Source organism: Cygnus olor, chromosome 17, assembly GCF_009769625.2.
Source record: "Cygnus olor isolate bCygOlo1 chromosome 17, bCygOlo1.pri.v2, whole genome shotgun sequence".
In the NCBI taxonomy this organism is placed as follows: domain Eukaryota; kingdom Metazoa; phylum Chordata; class Aves; order Anseriformes; family Anatidae; genus Cygnus; species Cygnus olor.
The window spans coordinates 3,396,038-3,409,398 of record NC_049185.1 but is presented as its reverse complement, the minus strand read 5'-3'; the positions used below and the strand labels follow the sequence as shown (position 1 = coordinate 3,409,398).

Here is a 13,361-nt window from a genome sequence, read left to right as displayed (position 1 = left end):
TGTTTTCTTGTCGAACTTGACCAGCCTTCAGGCTGGGTTTCACAATCCGGACAAATGAAGTCACGCTGTATTCCAGCTTATCACCCTGCTGTCCAGGCTGTGTTCTCTTAGCAGCAGTGGTTCATACAGCCAGAGGCCTTAAATGCTCCGTGTGCTTGCACGTAGGAACATAGCTTTTTACCTTCAGAGGCAGGTTAGCTGCAAGAACCAGCTGGAGCACTGAGTGTTGTGCAGGCAGTCCCTGGGGCTAGCTGTGGAGCCATGAATTTGAGATGGATAGTTCTGATGCTGCTTTGTGTCTGTTGGCAAGCGTTCTTGTTGCGTGCACTAGTGACTTTTTCCCGTCTCCTCTAGGAAGGGGTGACATCTCAAACCACTCACTGGAGCCGCCTGTACTTCATGATCTTCTATATTGTGACCATGGTAGGTGTCTGGAGATGCTTCGTATGTGAAATTGGGGGGATGAGGACGGGAGACAGCTTTTACTGTGTTCCAGAGGGAACTTCTTTCCCTAAATGAGGACAGCTTTGCTCCTCTACGTAACGTCTTCCGAAAACATTTGAGTCTACGTCACTTGCAGAAAGTTGAATTTGTGGGCATTGACACAGCTGGCGCTACACAAGTCTGGGCCTCGGGGTAAGGACTAGGGCAACAGAGTCTTTTTCTGTCCCCTTTGTGGTTCACTGCCACCAGCTGACATGCAGGTAGATGTGCGAACTGGGACAGAGGAGCTTGGAGCACCAGGAGCTGAAGCACGGCCCAAATGCTCAGCTTCCTGTTGAACTGGGGGGGCAGAACGCCACAGCAGCAGCCTCCTGATCTTTTTCTTCTGTTGTGTCCTCTCCCAGGTGGTGATGACCATCATCGTGGCATTTATTCTGGAGGCTTTCGTCTTCCGCATGAACTACACACGGAAGAACCAAGACTCAGAAGGTCAGAACCAAGGGCTGGCCGACCCACAACATCGTGTTTCCTCTCTCTGACTTCTTAGGAGAGAATGGGATAGGATTGCATTTTTTTTTCTTTTTTTAGCCTGACTTCCTAAAATCATTCTTATGCTTTTGTGTGATATCTGTCTGGCCTTCCAGTTCTGCCCTCATTTCCCCCACCCTGCCCTAGCATGTACTTATACATACTTACATATATATATATATATAGATAGATAGATAGATAGTGTGTGTGTGTGTTTGTGTGAACTTCAGCTACTTGAGCTGTTTCAAACAGTAAGTCTATGCACATTTTGTGGAAGAAATGTAGGAAACCTTACAGCAATAATGTAGCAAAGCTCAATCTTCAGACCTTACGGAACAAAAGGTGATTTTTTTTTTCTTCCTCCTTTTAAAATCAATTTCTCTCCCTTGCGCTCATACACACCCGCACCAGGATGTGTCTCTCCAAGTGGTTCATGCAGCTTTTGGGCACCAACAAAAAGGTGATTTAACAGCATTCCTTGCCATGACACGGAGAAAAAAGATGCTGCCTATCAAGTCCTTTCCACATCTCCCAGTGGTGACCATGTGCTGGTTTGGGACGTGCATTTTTGTGCCCTTTAAGAGCTGACTGTGACTGGGCTCTCCATCCCATCATACCTCTCTGAGTCACCGTGTTTCCTCACTGTCCTTTGTCTCCTGAGCTGGGCGGCTGAAGCTGCATGTAACTTTGTGACCTGGTAATCTAGGTGCCATAAACACATTAATCTCTTACAGTCCTTCTCCTGCTGTTCCTTTAGGTGATCTACACCCAGACTTTTCTATTCAGTCTTTATGCAGACTAGTCTTAATAATTCTTTACAGTTTTCTGCAGGGAGAAGCTACAGCTACTGCACTCTCATACGTTTAATGCCAGGGAATCTTCCCTGTAGAAAGACGTGGTGGTGGCCCCAGCCACAGGAGGGGCTTTGATTCGCCCCTCATCTTCCTTAGGTGCCAGAAGATCCAAATGTGTGGCACAGGCCGGTGTGAGCCAGGCATTGTTAGCTGCAGAACACTTTTCACTGCGATCCCTCCTGCTCCCATTCTGCATGGTGCAGTGAAAGGTGTTTGTTAGCACTTATCTCGAGCTGCGTTGGGCAGCTGAAGGCCAAAAGGCAGCAATTAGTGTGTGATTATTTGTTCTGCTAGTTAACTTGCAGGTGAGCAAAGAGTGACAAGACTTTAAGGTACTGAGGAACTTGATGTTTTAAAAGCTGAGAGATGCCTGCTGGCCCTACACGCCAGTTTTTTTTCTTCCCTGCCCTGTTGGGGGACAAGGACATACGTATTCCAGTGAAGATAACTTTTCTTCCTGTTTCTTTTTCTTGCCTGTGCAGAAGACAACGGCATTGTGCTGGAGAAGGAGATCTCCAAGGAGGAAGTGGTCGGGATAATTGAGCTGTACAAGCGGAGTTCAGCCGCCCCTGAAACTGCTCAGCTGCAGAAAATCGTTTTGCAGATGGACAAGTATGGGGTAAGAGGAAACTCACTGCAGGTTCTCTGCTTCAGGGGAGGGAGGTGCACCAGGGCCACAAATACGTTGTTGCTATCTTCTAGAGGGAAACTGACTGGAAAAAGCACATCTACTTTTCTCCAGGGAAGCCAGTGCCTTGTAATTCTCCTGCCCTTCTCTCTGTGCCATCACACACTTAGGCACAGGCAGTCCTGAAGCATGATGCAGCAATACGTTCGTATTGATTCCAGAGAGCAGCTGTCCTTTTCTCTGCAGCACTGCTTACGTTTTCATCCCAGAACAGGAAAAATGAGCTGACCTGGCTTTTTGCTCTTGTCTCGGAGATCTGTTAGCTTGTGCATCTGGGAGGAGCTTAAATGATTGTTTTAATAATAGCCATTGTGTTCCTGCATCTGCACTGCCAAGTGCAAGCGCTCCAGTCCCTTAGCGGACCTTGATTTGCTTTGGTTGGCTTGGTGGTTAAAAGCTGAGCTCTTGTTTACACGGATGAAGTTCAGAATAGTAGTTGTGGTGATGGTGATGACAATACTGATCAGAAACAGTTTTCAAGACAATCAACCGCAGGGGGATGTTGCCCTCAGCCTTGCAATAGAGTACAGCATAATGTCAGACCTGGGGTTATTTTGTTTCTCACGGCTGTTCAGGTGACTCCTGTGGGCAGAGAGTAAGTCAGAATTCAGCTCTCTGGTCGTCTGCAGCTCTTTTCCTCTGCTGACAGTGGGAAGAGCTCCGAATAGCCCAGGCTCACCAGTAGATGATAGGTGTCTGCACGAGGGGTGCCTGAAGCTCCGGGGCTGCTCCCGTGAGCTGTCCGGTGACTGAATGTTGTTTTTGTTTTCACCTCTTCCTCAGCAAATGTCAACCACGTTTCTGGGACGCAGATCAAGGACCAAGAGTGATTTGAGTATGAAGATGTATGAGGAGGAGATACAGGTATGTGGGTCTGACTCGGACACAGCAGCAAGGCTCGTGGTTAGCAGAACACTTCACACTGCCTAGAAGGACAAATCCTCCTTTGAAACGCAGGAGGCCTTCTCCCTCCGAGACCCAGGCACCTCTGTGAAAAGAGTGGTAGCAGCAGACGAATTTTGCTTTAGATTCATCAGATCTGGTGTTTGGAGGCTTTCTTAAAACCAGGGAGTGTGTCAGAGCCTCCCTGGCTGGTTCAGGAGCCCGGCCTTGCTGGTGTGCATCAGCAGAGTGGCAGCAACTGAGCGAGTGTGTGTGTGTGCAGGTGCTCCAGCTTGGCCAGGATAACCCACAGTCACTAAGGCAGGCGTGACTGCTGGGCCAGGAGCACGTGCGTGGTGTTCCTGGGACTTGGCCGCGTTACACTCAGTTGTTAAGCCCCTGGAATGTGATTGTGTTTGAGCTTGGGTGTGTCTGTCAGGCCGAGTGCTCTGCAAGTGCCTGTTTTTCAATAGCAGGCAAACAAAGATGGGAAACGCTTAGATCAACTGATTCTCTGCATTGTTTGAGGCGTTCCTGCCGGTGTTCTTTGAGGTTGGGAGCTTTGTGCCTTGAATTTGGCCGCTGCAGTGCGTGCAAGGCCTTGTGGTTTGGGGTCATGGACTAACACAGTGATTAGTACTGAAAGAATTAATCTCGTAACCACTCGAATCTGCCCTTTTATCCCTTGGGCAGCTAGGTTGTGGGTGAGTCTTCAGTCCCACTAACAAAAATAAACAAGTTACTTGCCATGGAGCTGGGTGGAAATCTACATTGAAGCTCCCTGCCTGTCCTGCTTGGCCTCTAGTACGGGGATGTAACGTCCTGTAGTGCTCTGGGCACAACTCCAAGCCCCAGACATCCCTGTGGTGTCAACACAGGAGTCCTGGATATTAAGGAGGGTCGTCCTGAGCACGATGCTTCCTTGCTTGGCTTTGTCAGGCCTGGCAGCTCAGCTTGGCTGCTGCTGAGCCTTGGCTGGTGCGTCTTGCTTGGACCATTGGTGTATCTGTCACAGCTGGGCCCCTCTGCTGGAGAAAATGCTGGGGAAAAAAAAGCTGGGAGGAGCCCCTCTGCCTGAGCAAACGCTGTGTCCCTGCAGATCGGGGGTGCTGTGGGGCAGAGACTGATCTCTGCGTCTTGATCTTGTCTTGCAGGAGTGGTATGAGGAGCACTCCAGGAAAGAGGAATCTCAGGCACCGTTGCAGGAGTCTGCGTCTGCTTCCAACAGCTCTCTGAAGCCCCTGAGCCTCCGACAACGCTCCCAGACTGTCATTTAGGCCTAGCTACCGCGAGCTGCCTTCTATGCAATAACCTAGAGTATTCACAGCGTATATATCGGGATGGTGTACATAGACCTGTTCCACATGCTGGTTGGCTTTAGGGTTAAAAGCTCTTCCCCTAAGCAGTGAATCCCTGAAAAAACAGGGGGACTCTGTGTAAGACTGCTGCAACCAGAGCGTGATGCCCACACTTGGCACAGAGCATCCCAGACAGAACAGAGACTTCTCCCTCCGAGCTGCTTCCCAGGCTCGAGCCTGCTGTTTGTCTTGCCACTAACAGACCTGAGGGAAAGGTCCGTGTAATCCATTAACAGGAGGAAATGCGCTTAAGCCACCTGCTTACTATTTAAAAGAGGGAAAAACAAATTGCCCTTTTTGAAGGTCTGCTTCGCTTAAAGGGTACCGTTAACCTAGGAATAAAAGAAGGGGAGTGGATTTTTTCTTCTCCCCCATGTGTTACGCAAAACAAGGGAGGGTGGTATGAAATTTCAGCACTTTTGGAGATCAGGCTGCCTCTCCTCTACCTTTTAGCACCGCTAGATGCACTCCCAGTAGCAGATCCAGCTCTGCACGTCGAATTTAGCTGTCCGTGAGCAGTCCCGTGGCAGCTGGAGCCAGAACCGAGGGTCTGTAGCTCGCTGCATCGTGACCCTAGGTGGGACGGGAACTTGGGGGGACAAACTTTGCTGTAGCTCTCCAACACCTGCACCTCTCCTGGCTGGTTCTGCCCGTGGTGCTGCCCAGGATCAGGATCACCTCCGTAGAGCCCAGAGCTCTCCTCTGTGGCAGGAAGGGTGATGCTGCAGGGTGATGGTGGCCGTTGACCCCTGTCCCTTGGCCACCTGCTTTGTCGATGGAAAATCTGCGCTCCTTAGCTCAGACAGATGACTAGGAGGGAAGGGAGGGTTTCGCAGCTCCCAGTCCGTGACTTATTTCTGCTTGGGTCTGGATTAAGGAGAGCCAGGTCAGGTTAAGGAGAGGAGCGTCAGCTTTTAGGAAGCTCTGTGAAGAGCTTTACTGCTCCCTTGGATTCTGGATGCAGGAGAAACGTGAAAGATGTTTCTTCTCACCTGCCTGCTTTTCAGTGTGAGCTGCCAGACCTGGTAGCTGAGGGAGGGGGAAGAAAAGGGCTTGCTTCCCAGCTCTGCCACATTTATGCTGGGATTGTGGCAGGTAGCTTCATCCCTCACGTTTCGTTACCTGTACAGTGGTGAGAACCTGTCTCTAAGTCCCTTTTTTTATTTTTTAATCCCCTAACCACAGAAAGTGCTGAGGGTTAGAAGCTAGGAGGTTCCCTTAACCCTTGCTTTTTGATCTGTTCTCAGCTTCGGGTGATGAGTAGACGGAGCTGGGGAGGCTTTCTCAAGGCTTCGATGAACCTGGTGGTGTGGGATGTGTCCCCAGTCCCTGTGTGCCACGTACCTGGTGTTTCCTTGCAGTCTCACCACGTAGCGCAGGACAGAGGGAGAGGACTGATCCTGCCGGGGCAGCTAGGGAGCGTTTCCTGGGGAAGGATGAGACTGAATAGCAGGCAAAGCGCTGTGTGCTCCTCGCTTCTGCCTGGATAAATGCCCTGGGTGCCTCGGGGCAGCTCAGTTTCCTTTCTGGGTACTGCAGGTGCTTTGCTATGAAACCACTTCTGAGCTGAACCGTGAAGGACCTTAAAGGGCTGTTTTCCAAACCGTAAATGTGACCACGAGTTAACGAGCAGCACAGCGTTGTGGTTGCTCTGCACGGAGTCGCAGCCTGGGAGATTTATCCAGATTAGTCCTGGGGCTGGAAGAGATGTTTCTAGGTGTGGGGCAGGATGAATGAGCAGTGTGAAGGTCAAACACAGCCCCAGTTGGTTTTGTAAGTTCCACATTACCCCTGCAGTGCTGTCAGTGACGGGTTTGGGGCATTTTCTGGGTTTAGGACACTTTCTGGGTGTGAAAGGAGCTGCACCTTTAGGCTCTGCTGCAGGGGCACCGACCTGCCTGACCTACAGTAATGGGTCTCATGTCCCGGGGTTTGGGGCTCGGATGCTGCTTCCCTGGTCTCGTGCTGAGATGTTGATCCGCCCCCATGTACACTGTATTATTATTTTTTCTTAAACTAAGGAGGGCCACAGAAGTTTACTTCTTCCGCAGGACCTTGTCTGGAAGGAAAAGAAGTTTGAGTACGGGGCATCCCCTTCTATTTATCCTCCTCTTCCCCCCTTCCCCACAGACTAACGACGGAGACAATCATTGGGTAGGGAACGAGGGAGGAAGCACGGCAGGATTTTTGTACGCTGATGTTTTGTTTATAAAGATGACTTTATGGACAATGTCTGTAAATGTTCTCTAGATTTTTCAAGCACACTAATAAAGAGCATCCTCAGCTTTGTAAAGGCAGCACCTTCCTTTCCTCCTTCCCCATGTTTCAGGAGAGGGGCTTGGCTGCAGCTGATGAATTTCCACATCATTCGAAGAGGAGCTGTGCCTGCTCTCCCTCTCCACTGGCAGCTGCTTGCATGAGCGTATTTAATATCTGTGCCCTGCAGGTCTGCCATGAATTCTTGTTCTTGGACACTGCTCTCAGAGCCCAGCTCTCTGCCCTCCCATTGCCAGTTTTTCCCTTCTCTGTTACAATAATGCTTTCATGCTCTTGTTTTGCTTTGTTTTTAATGCAAAAGCTGAGGCCAGAAGGAGCTGCAGGCTCCTGAAACCATCGCTCCTCTCCCTCCGTGTCTGCTGGCTCCCATCTCAGTCGTTTGGGCCGGAAAGCGGGGGTGGCTGCTGCAAGACTCAGGGCAGAGCCGAGAGCTGCAGGCACAGGGAGCCGTAACTTTTGTGAAAGCACTTATCCAGCCAGAAAAAGGAGAAACGAGCTCAGCCCGGAAGGGAAGAGCAGCGGGCTCGGGGAGCCTGAAAGCTGCCCGAACCCCGGGCTGCTGCTCGTGCTGCTTGCACAACAGCCCCTGCCTCCCCGCAGAGCAGAAGTGGGGTTATCCCTAACGGCCGGGGACACGGAACCGCTGTCCCACGTGCTGCCTTTCGCTGCCTCCCCGGGGCTGCGTAAGAGCCAGCGGCGGCTGCCCCGTGCCTGCAGCTCTGTCACGAGCAGGCACTCGCAGCACAAGCAGCTGCATGTGACCGCCGTTGGGAAATCCACCGCGGGTGCACTGGAGGAAGCTGCACCCCGAGCTGTGCTCAGGGCCCCCTGCTTGCCCCGAGCAGCCCAGCCCCGAAGCGCACCCAGCACCCTTGCAGCAAGCACCACGATTTGAGGTTGTGTGGTTTTTAATTGCAATTAATTTTTTTTTTTTCCTCTTACAGTGTCTAAACCTAGCTTTGCCAGAGGCTAACAGTGTGCGTGGAAACCTCTGCACCAAGTCCTTTGCTACAGCTCTGTCTGCGCTCTCAGGAGCAGAAGTATTCCTAAAGGCAGGTTGAAAAACATTGCTTAAAAAAAAAAAAAAAGAGGAGAAACCAGCCTCCTGTGGGCTGTTTTCCAGCTTTGCTTGCACTCTGCCCTGCTGCCTCGCCTCACCTCAACCCCTCTTCTGTTCTCCCCCCCCTCCATGTTACAAATACTCGCTGCCCTCTGCAATGACAGTCCCAAAATTGTACTCAAGCCTTTACTTTGCAGTTTCCCCACGTAGCGTGTCCTCCAGCCCCGGGAGGGGGACGGGGACGGGAAGCGGGTGCCCAGGAGCAACCTCTCTTGCGGCTGCTCCGGTCCCTTGCGCCCGGGGGTGGCTGAGCCTTTCACCTCGTCCCTGTTCAGAGTTAACCGAGGTTAACCAGAGCGGGGCGAGGACACGGCTACTGCCTAACGCCTCCTTTTCCCTTCTCAAAACATACAAGTAAGCCGAGGCCGAAGTGGGCGCGTGACGCCGAGGGCAGGGACAGCGGCACTGCGGGGCCGGTCAGGCAGCGGCCAGGCGGATCACCCTGAACTCGGTCAGCAGGGCCACGCAGAGGAAGGCCAGGTAGTAGAGGATGAGGCAGATGCCGTACGCCTTGCCCAGCTGGAAGCACTGCACGGGCACCGCCACGAAGGAGAAGACCAGGCTCAGCCCCAGGGCTCCGGCCAGGATCCAGACCAGGAGGCTGTCGGGCTCCAGCTGCCGGAGAGATGCCGGGTGACAGTGGGGTCCTGGTGGGGCCAGTCCCCTCCCCATGCTGTGTCAGCCTTACCTTCACCACCAGCTGGCTGCTCGTCATCTGCAGCAGGCAGCCCAGTCCTACGCCCACCAGGATGTCTGGGGCCAGTTCAGGATGGAGAAGCAGCACAATGTCCCCTCCAGCCCCAGGGATGAGGACAGCACCGCCCCTCTTCCTCCCAGCCCCTCCGAGGCTACCAAAGCCTCAAGCACAAGAGGCTTCAGCATGGTCCAAGGCTGCCCAGAGCTTCCCCAGGGAGGCACAGCCTCTTCCCATCCTTCCCTTGGGCAGACCCCAAGGGACCAGACCTGACCCCCGTCCCGGGATGGATCCTGCCCAGCTCCAGGTCCCCCAGGAGCAGGGACTGGCCCCAGGCTGTGGGCAGGGAAACCGAGACCCCAGAACGGCCCCAATCTGTCCCCCCAGCACCGTGTGCCCGAAGGATACTGAAGATGATTCCCCCGAAGCAGGCGGAGAAAGCCATGCGGGGATAGCCCTGCCGTGCCATGGTGAGGTCGGAGAAGGTGTCTGGTGGGAGAAGGGGGAGACACTGGAGGACACCTGCACCCCACTGGGGTTCAGCGGGCGATGTCTCGCTGCCGGCAGCTCCAGCCACGCAGCCGGGGCACCGCGGAGCCCTTACCCCCGATGCTGTTGCCCCAGGCCAGCAGCGTCAGGCCCAGCACCGTGTTGCTCAGCTGGAAGACGATGCCCAGGGTCCGCAGGATGTTCACCAGCTCCGTGGCCGCGGCGTTGATCCACATGGCGCTGGCCAAGAAGCCGAGGAAGGCAAATACCTGGCAGGAGGAGGGTAAGCTGGCTCCTGGATGTGTCCCCTCCAGCCAGCTGTGTCCCTCCTGGGGACATCGGGGACTGGGAAGGTGCTCAGGTCCCTCAGCCCCCAGCAGGGCTGCTCCGGTCCCTGGTGTGCGTTCAGGGCTGGGGGTGTCTTACGCAGTGGTACTTGGGCGGCTCCTCGTTGGTCGTGGTGAGGAAGATGATGATGGCCAGGACGGAGCCAACCAGCATGACCAGTCCCCAGACTGGGAAGATGCCCTGGATCTGGTACAGCCCATCTGCACGCAGCGGGGAGAGAGAGTGCATCAGTGCGGCCCCACAGGCTGGGCAGGATCCCACCAGGCTGGTGGTGTGAGGTTGAGCCTTGTCCCTAAAGCCACCTCTACCCCGCCCCGTTAGAGACCCGGATGGTGGGGACCCCACCGAGGGGCTTGGAGCTGGATCCCAACAAAAGAAACACAACAGGAGCCCCCACCCTGCTGGGGGAGACCCCAAGGGGGACAGGGAGCATGGAGCTACCCGGCTGCAAACCAGGCCGCCGGCCTGGGGCTTTGTGGCCAGCTCGGTCACGTCCCCTCCTCAGGGGACATGAGGGGAGTCCAGGGCCGCCGCGGGCTCTTACAGGCACCCGACTTGAGGGTGAGGATGCAGAGCAGGGGGCTGGTGACAACGTGCAGGCAGTTGAGGGGTCTCTTCCAGTTCAGGTCGTCCTTGTCGGGGTCCACCACGGGAACGGTGAGCAGCAGCACCAGCTCCACAGGGACCTGGGGGGCATCCCATGGGTGTGATACGTCCCCAAACACACTGTCCTCACCCCACAGTCCCCCCCTGGCCTGGCCCAGGGGTGACACACATCGTGTTCCCCCCCCCATCTCACCTTGAAGACCTTGAAGAGCCGCCAGTACCAGGGCTTCCTCCTCCACTTGCGGTGGTCCAAGGGGCTGAGGGCGGTGGCGAGGATGCGCAGGGAGGTCTCGCGGTAGGGGAGCAGGGGCCGGTACTCCTCGCCTAGGGGGGCCGTGGGGCTGAGCGGGCCAGGGGGGCTCCCCACACCACAGAACCCCCCCAAGACTTAGCAGAGATGGCTCCAAAACCCCCCCAAAGCCTGACCTACCGTAGTCTCCGCTGTTGGTGCCCGAGGACTCCCGCTCCTCAGCATCCGTCGGCATCTCTGGGGGGGGGGGGGGGGGGGGGGGGAGGAAGAGCAGGGGGGCAGTGAGAGGGGGACACGGGGGTCCCAATGGCACCGTGAGGCGGCCCTTACCTGGCTCCCATGGTCCGGGGGGGGCCAGCCCGTCCCCACGCTGCCTGCGGTGAATCCAGGTGCAGAGCACCACAGTGAAGACATAGAAGACGTAGAGCCCCAGGTAACCTGGTGGGGGGCAAGGGGAGGGGGTTACAGACCCCCCCAGGGGACGCTCACGCCGCCCCGGCAGCCGTCACTCACCCAGCGCCTCTCCCAGCGTGATGCGGCCCAGGTAGAGGACGAGGAAGGTGAGGAAGACGGCCACCATGTAGAAAATGGCGTCCCTGAGGAAGGGCCTGGAGGCGGCTGTGAAGGGCTTGACCAGGGCGATGCCACCGGCCACCACCGTGGTCACAAAGATGCCGGCACCTGCCAACGCAACGGGGTGAGGGGAGCGCGGGGGGAGTTCCGCAGGGCCCCCCCACAACCCTCACCGTCACGGGGATCCTTACCAAAGACGGCCCCGATGGCCAGCCCCGCCGTCCGCGGGTCAGAGAAGGCCACCACGGCGCTGAAGACGTCGGGCGCCCCGTTGCCGAAGGCCAGAAAGGTGACACCATGGAGGGGAGCCGTCAAGGAGCAGACCCCGGCTCACGGCCTGGACCCCCCCCAGTGCCTGTGTGTCCCCCCCGGTCCCTGTCCCCGTGCCCCAAGGATACTGCCACGTTGTGAGACAGCTTCAGGTTGGTGGAGATGGCCGACAGGTTGGGGCAGAAGCTGCGAGGGCACAAAGGAAGCGGCGGTGGTGGTCTCGGGGGCGGTGTGACGGGGCCACCCGTGGCCACCACACCTTGGGGGGCGTCCCCTCGTCCCCTCGGGGTACTCACAACTTCTCGGCCGTCACGCCGAGGATGACGAAGAGGTAGAGGAGCCACAGGGCCTGTGACAAGGACAGGGCTCAGCCTCAAGGCGGGGGGGCACATCCCATGGCCTGACGCCCCCCCCCCCCGGTCCCCGTCCTTACGTAGAGGGCGATGGCCAGCGGCAGCAGCCCCGCGGGGAAGACGCAGAAGACGCCGCCGAGGTAGTCGAGGAAGCCGCCGTCCAGCTGGCAGTCGGGGTTGCTCCGCACAAAGCGGCACCACTCGGAGCTGTTGCGCTTCCTCACCTCCCTGCACTGTAGGGCACGGCCGGGGGGGCTCACACAGGGGTCCCCAGCTGTGTGTGTCCCCCCCTGAGGCAGCACCCACCCTGTGGGTGACACTGCGCTGCTCTGCCACATCCCCTCCCTGCCTCAGTTTCCCCATCTGTGCCATATACACGGCGGCCAGCACGGGGATGAGGGGTGTAAGGACAGGACCCCCCCCCCAGCACCCAAATCCCCCTTGTGCCCCCACTCACATCCAGACCCCGGCCGTGTCCCAAGGGGTCCCCCCCGCTGCTGCCGGTGCTCCCCATGTCCAGCGCCGCCGGTGTCACCGCTCGCGGCGCCCCACTGTCACCCGCCAGCGCCCCAGCAAGGCTCAGCACCCCGGCCAGGCTCAGCACCCACGCCGGCCCCATGGCGCCCTATGGGGCTGGGGGAGAGCGAGTGGGGGTGCCTAGGGCTTGGGGGGCACGGGCTGAGCAGGGTGGGGGGGGGCCATGGGGGTGTGGGGATGGGAGAGGGGTGGGGATGGGAGAAGTGGATATAGGGGTTAGAATAGGGGTATACGGGTAAAAGTAGGGGTAAAAAATCGGAATATAGGGAAAAAAGTAGGGGTATAGCGATAAGAATTGGGGTATAGGGATAAAAAGGATAAAAAATAGGAATACAGGGATAAAAGTAGGGTTATAGGGGTAAAAGCAGGGTTATAGGGATAAAAGGGACAAAAAATAGGAATATAGGGATAAAAACAGGGGTGCAGGGATAAAAGTAAGGGTGCAGGGATAAGAGATTGGGATAAAAAATAGGGGTATAGATTTAAAAGTAGGGGTATAGGGATAAGACTAGGGGTACAGGGGTAAAAGTAGGGGTACAGGGATAAAAGCTAGGGATAAAAAATAGGAATATAGGGATAAATTAGGGCTATAGGGATAAAAGTAAGGGTATGGGGGTAAGAATAGGGGTACAGGGATAAAAGTAGGGGTACCGGGATAAAAGATAGGGATAGAAGTAGGGGTATAGGGGTAAAAACAGGGAAATTGGGATAAGAAACAGGGATATAAGGGTAAAAAATAGGGATATAGTGGTAAAACCAGAATAAAAACAGGCACAGGACCCAAAACAGGGCTAGGACCGAGGAGAGGCCGCCAGCGGCCGGGCTGGAGGCGCTGCCCGGCTCAGCACCGCTCCGCTCCGCTCCGCACCGCGCCGGGCCCTGCGGGGGGAGCCGGGGGTAAGGGGGGGGCACGGGGGTGACCCCCCCACACCTCCCCCCCCCCTGCACCGCGCCCGGGGACCCCAACCCCGGTGTGTGGGGGGGGGTCCCAATGGGGTCGCAATGGGGTCGGGGCTGGGAACGGGCTGGGGACACGGGGACCCCCCGGGACGCCCCCGCCCCCCCCCCCGAACCCACCGTGCCGGCGCGG

General features: G+C 56.3%; 2 protein-coding genes across 6 annotated transcripts in view; one reads left to right on the top strand and one right to left on the bottom strand.

Annotated features, from left to right (window-relative positions):
• Positions 1–7,045, top strand: part of TPCN1 (two pore segment channel 1) — a 42,584-nt gene extending 35,539 nt beyond the window's left edge. For all 5 annotated transcript variants that reach the window (XM_040577218.1, XM_040577219.1, XM_040577221.1 and 2 more), the window contains 5 exons: positions 355–423; positions 849–933; positions 2,309–2,445; positions 3,298–3,378; positions 4,551–7,045. In XM_040577218.1, the coding sequence (XP_040433152.1) occupies positions 355–423; positions 849–933; positions 2,309–2,445; positions 3,298–3,378; positions 4,551–4,673 (495 nt within the window). In that variant the 3' untranslated portion in view covers positions 4,674–7,045. The remainder of the gene's footprint in view (positions 1–354; positions 424–848; positions 934–2,308; positions 2,446–3,297; positions 3,379–4,550) is intronic.
• Positions 7,046–7,148: 103 nt separating this feature from the next.
• On the bottom strand, positions 7,149–12,478 carry SLC8B1 (solute carrier family 8 member B1). The gene is made up of 15 exons (XM_040577224.1): positions 12,192–12,478; positions 11,815–11,967; positions 11,678–11,730; positions 11,510–11,567; positions 11,303–11,408; positions 11,052–11,219; positions 10,869–10,976; positions 10,719–10,775; positions 10,482–10,612; positions 10,227–10,368; positions 9,761–9,882; positions 9,450–9,603; positions 9,254–9,334; positions 8,840–8,904; positions 7,149–8,766 (listed from the first exon to the last, which is right to left on the bottom strand). The coding sequence occupies exons 1-15, from the start codon at positions 12,351–12,353 to the stop codon at positions 8,569–8,571; spliced, it is 1,758 nt and encodes a 585-aa protein (XP_040433158.1). The 5' UTR covers positions 12,354–12,478; the 3' UTR covers positions 7,149–8,568.
• Between the last annotated feature and the right edge of the window lie 883 nt (positions 12,479–13,361).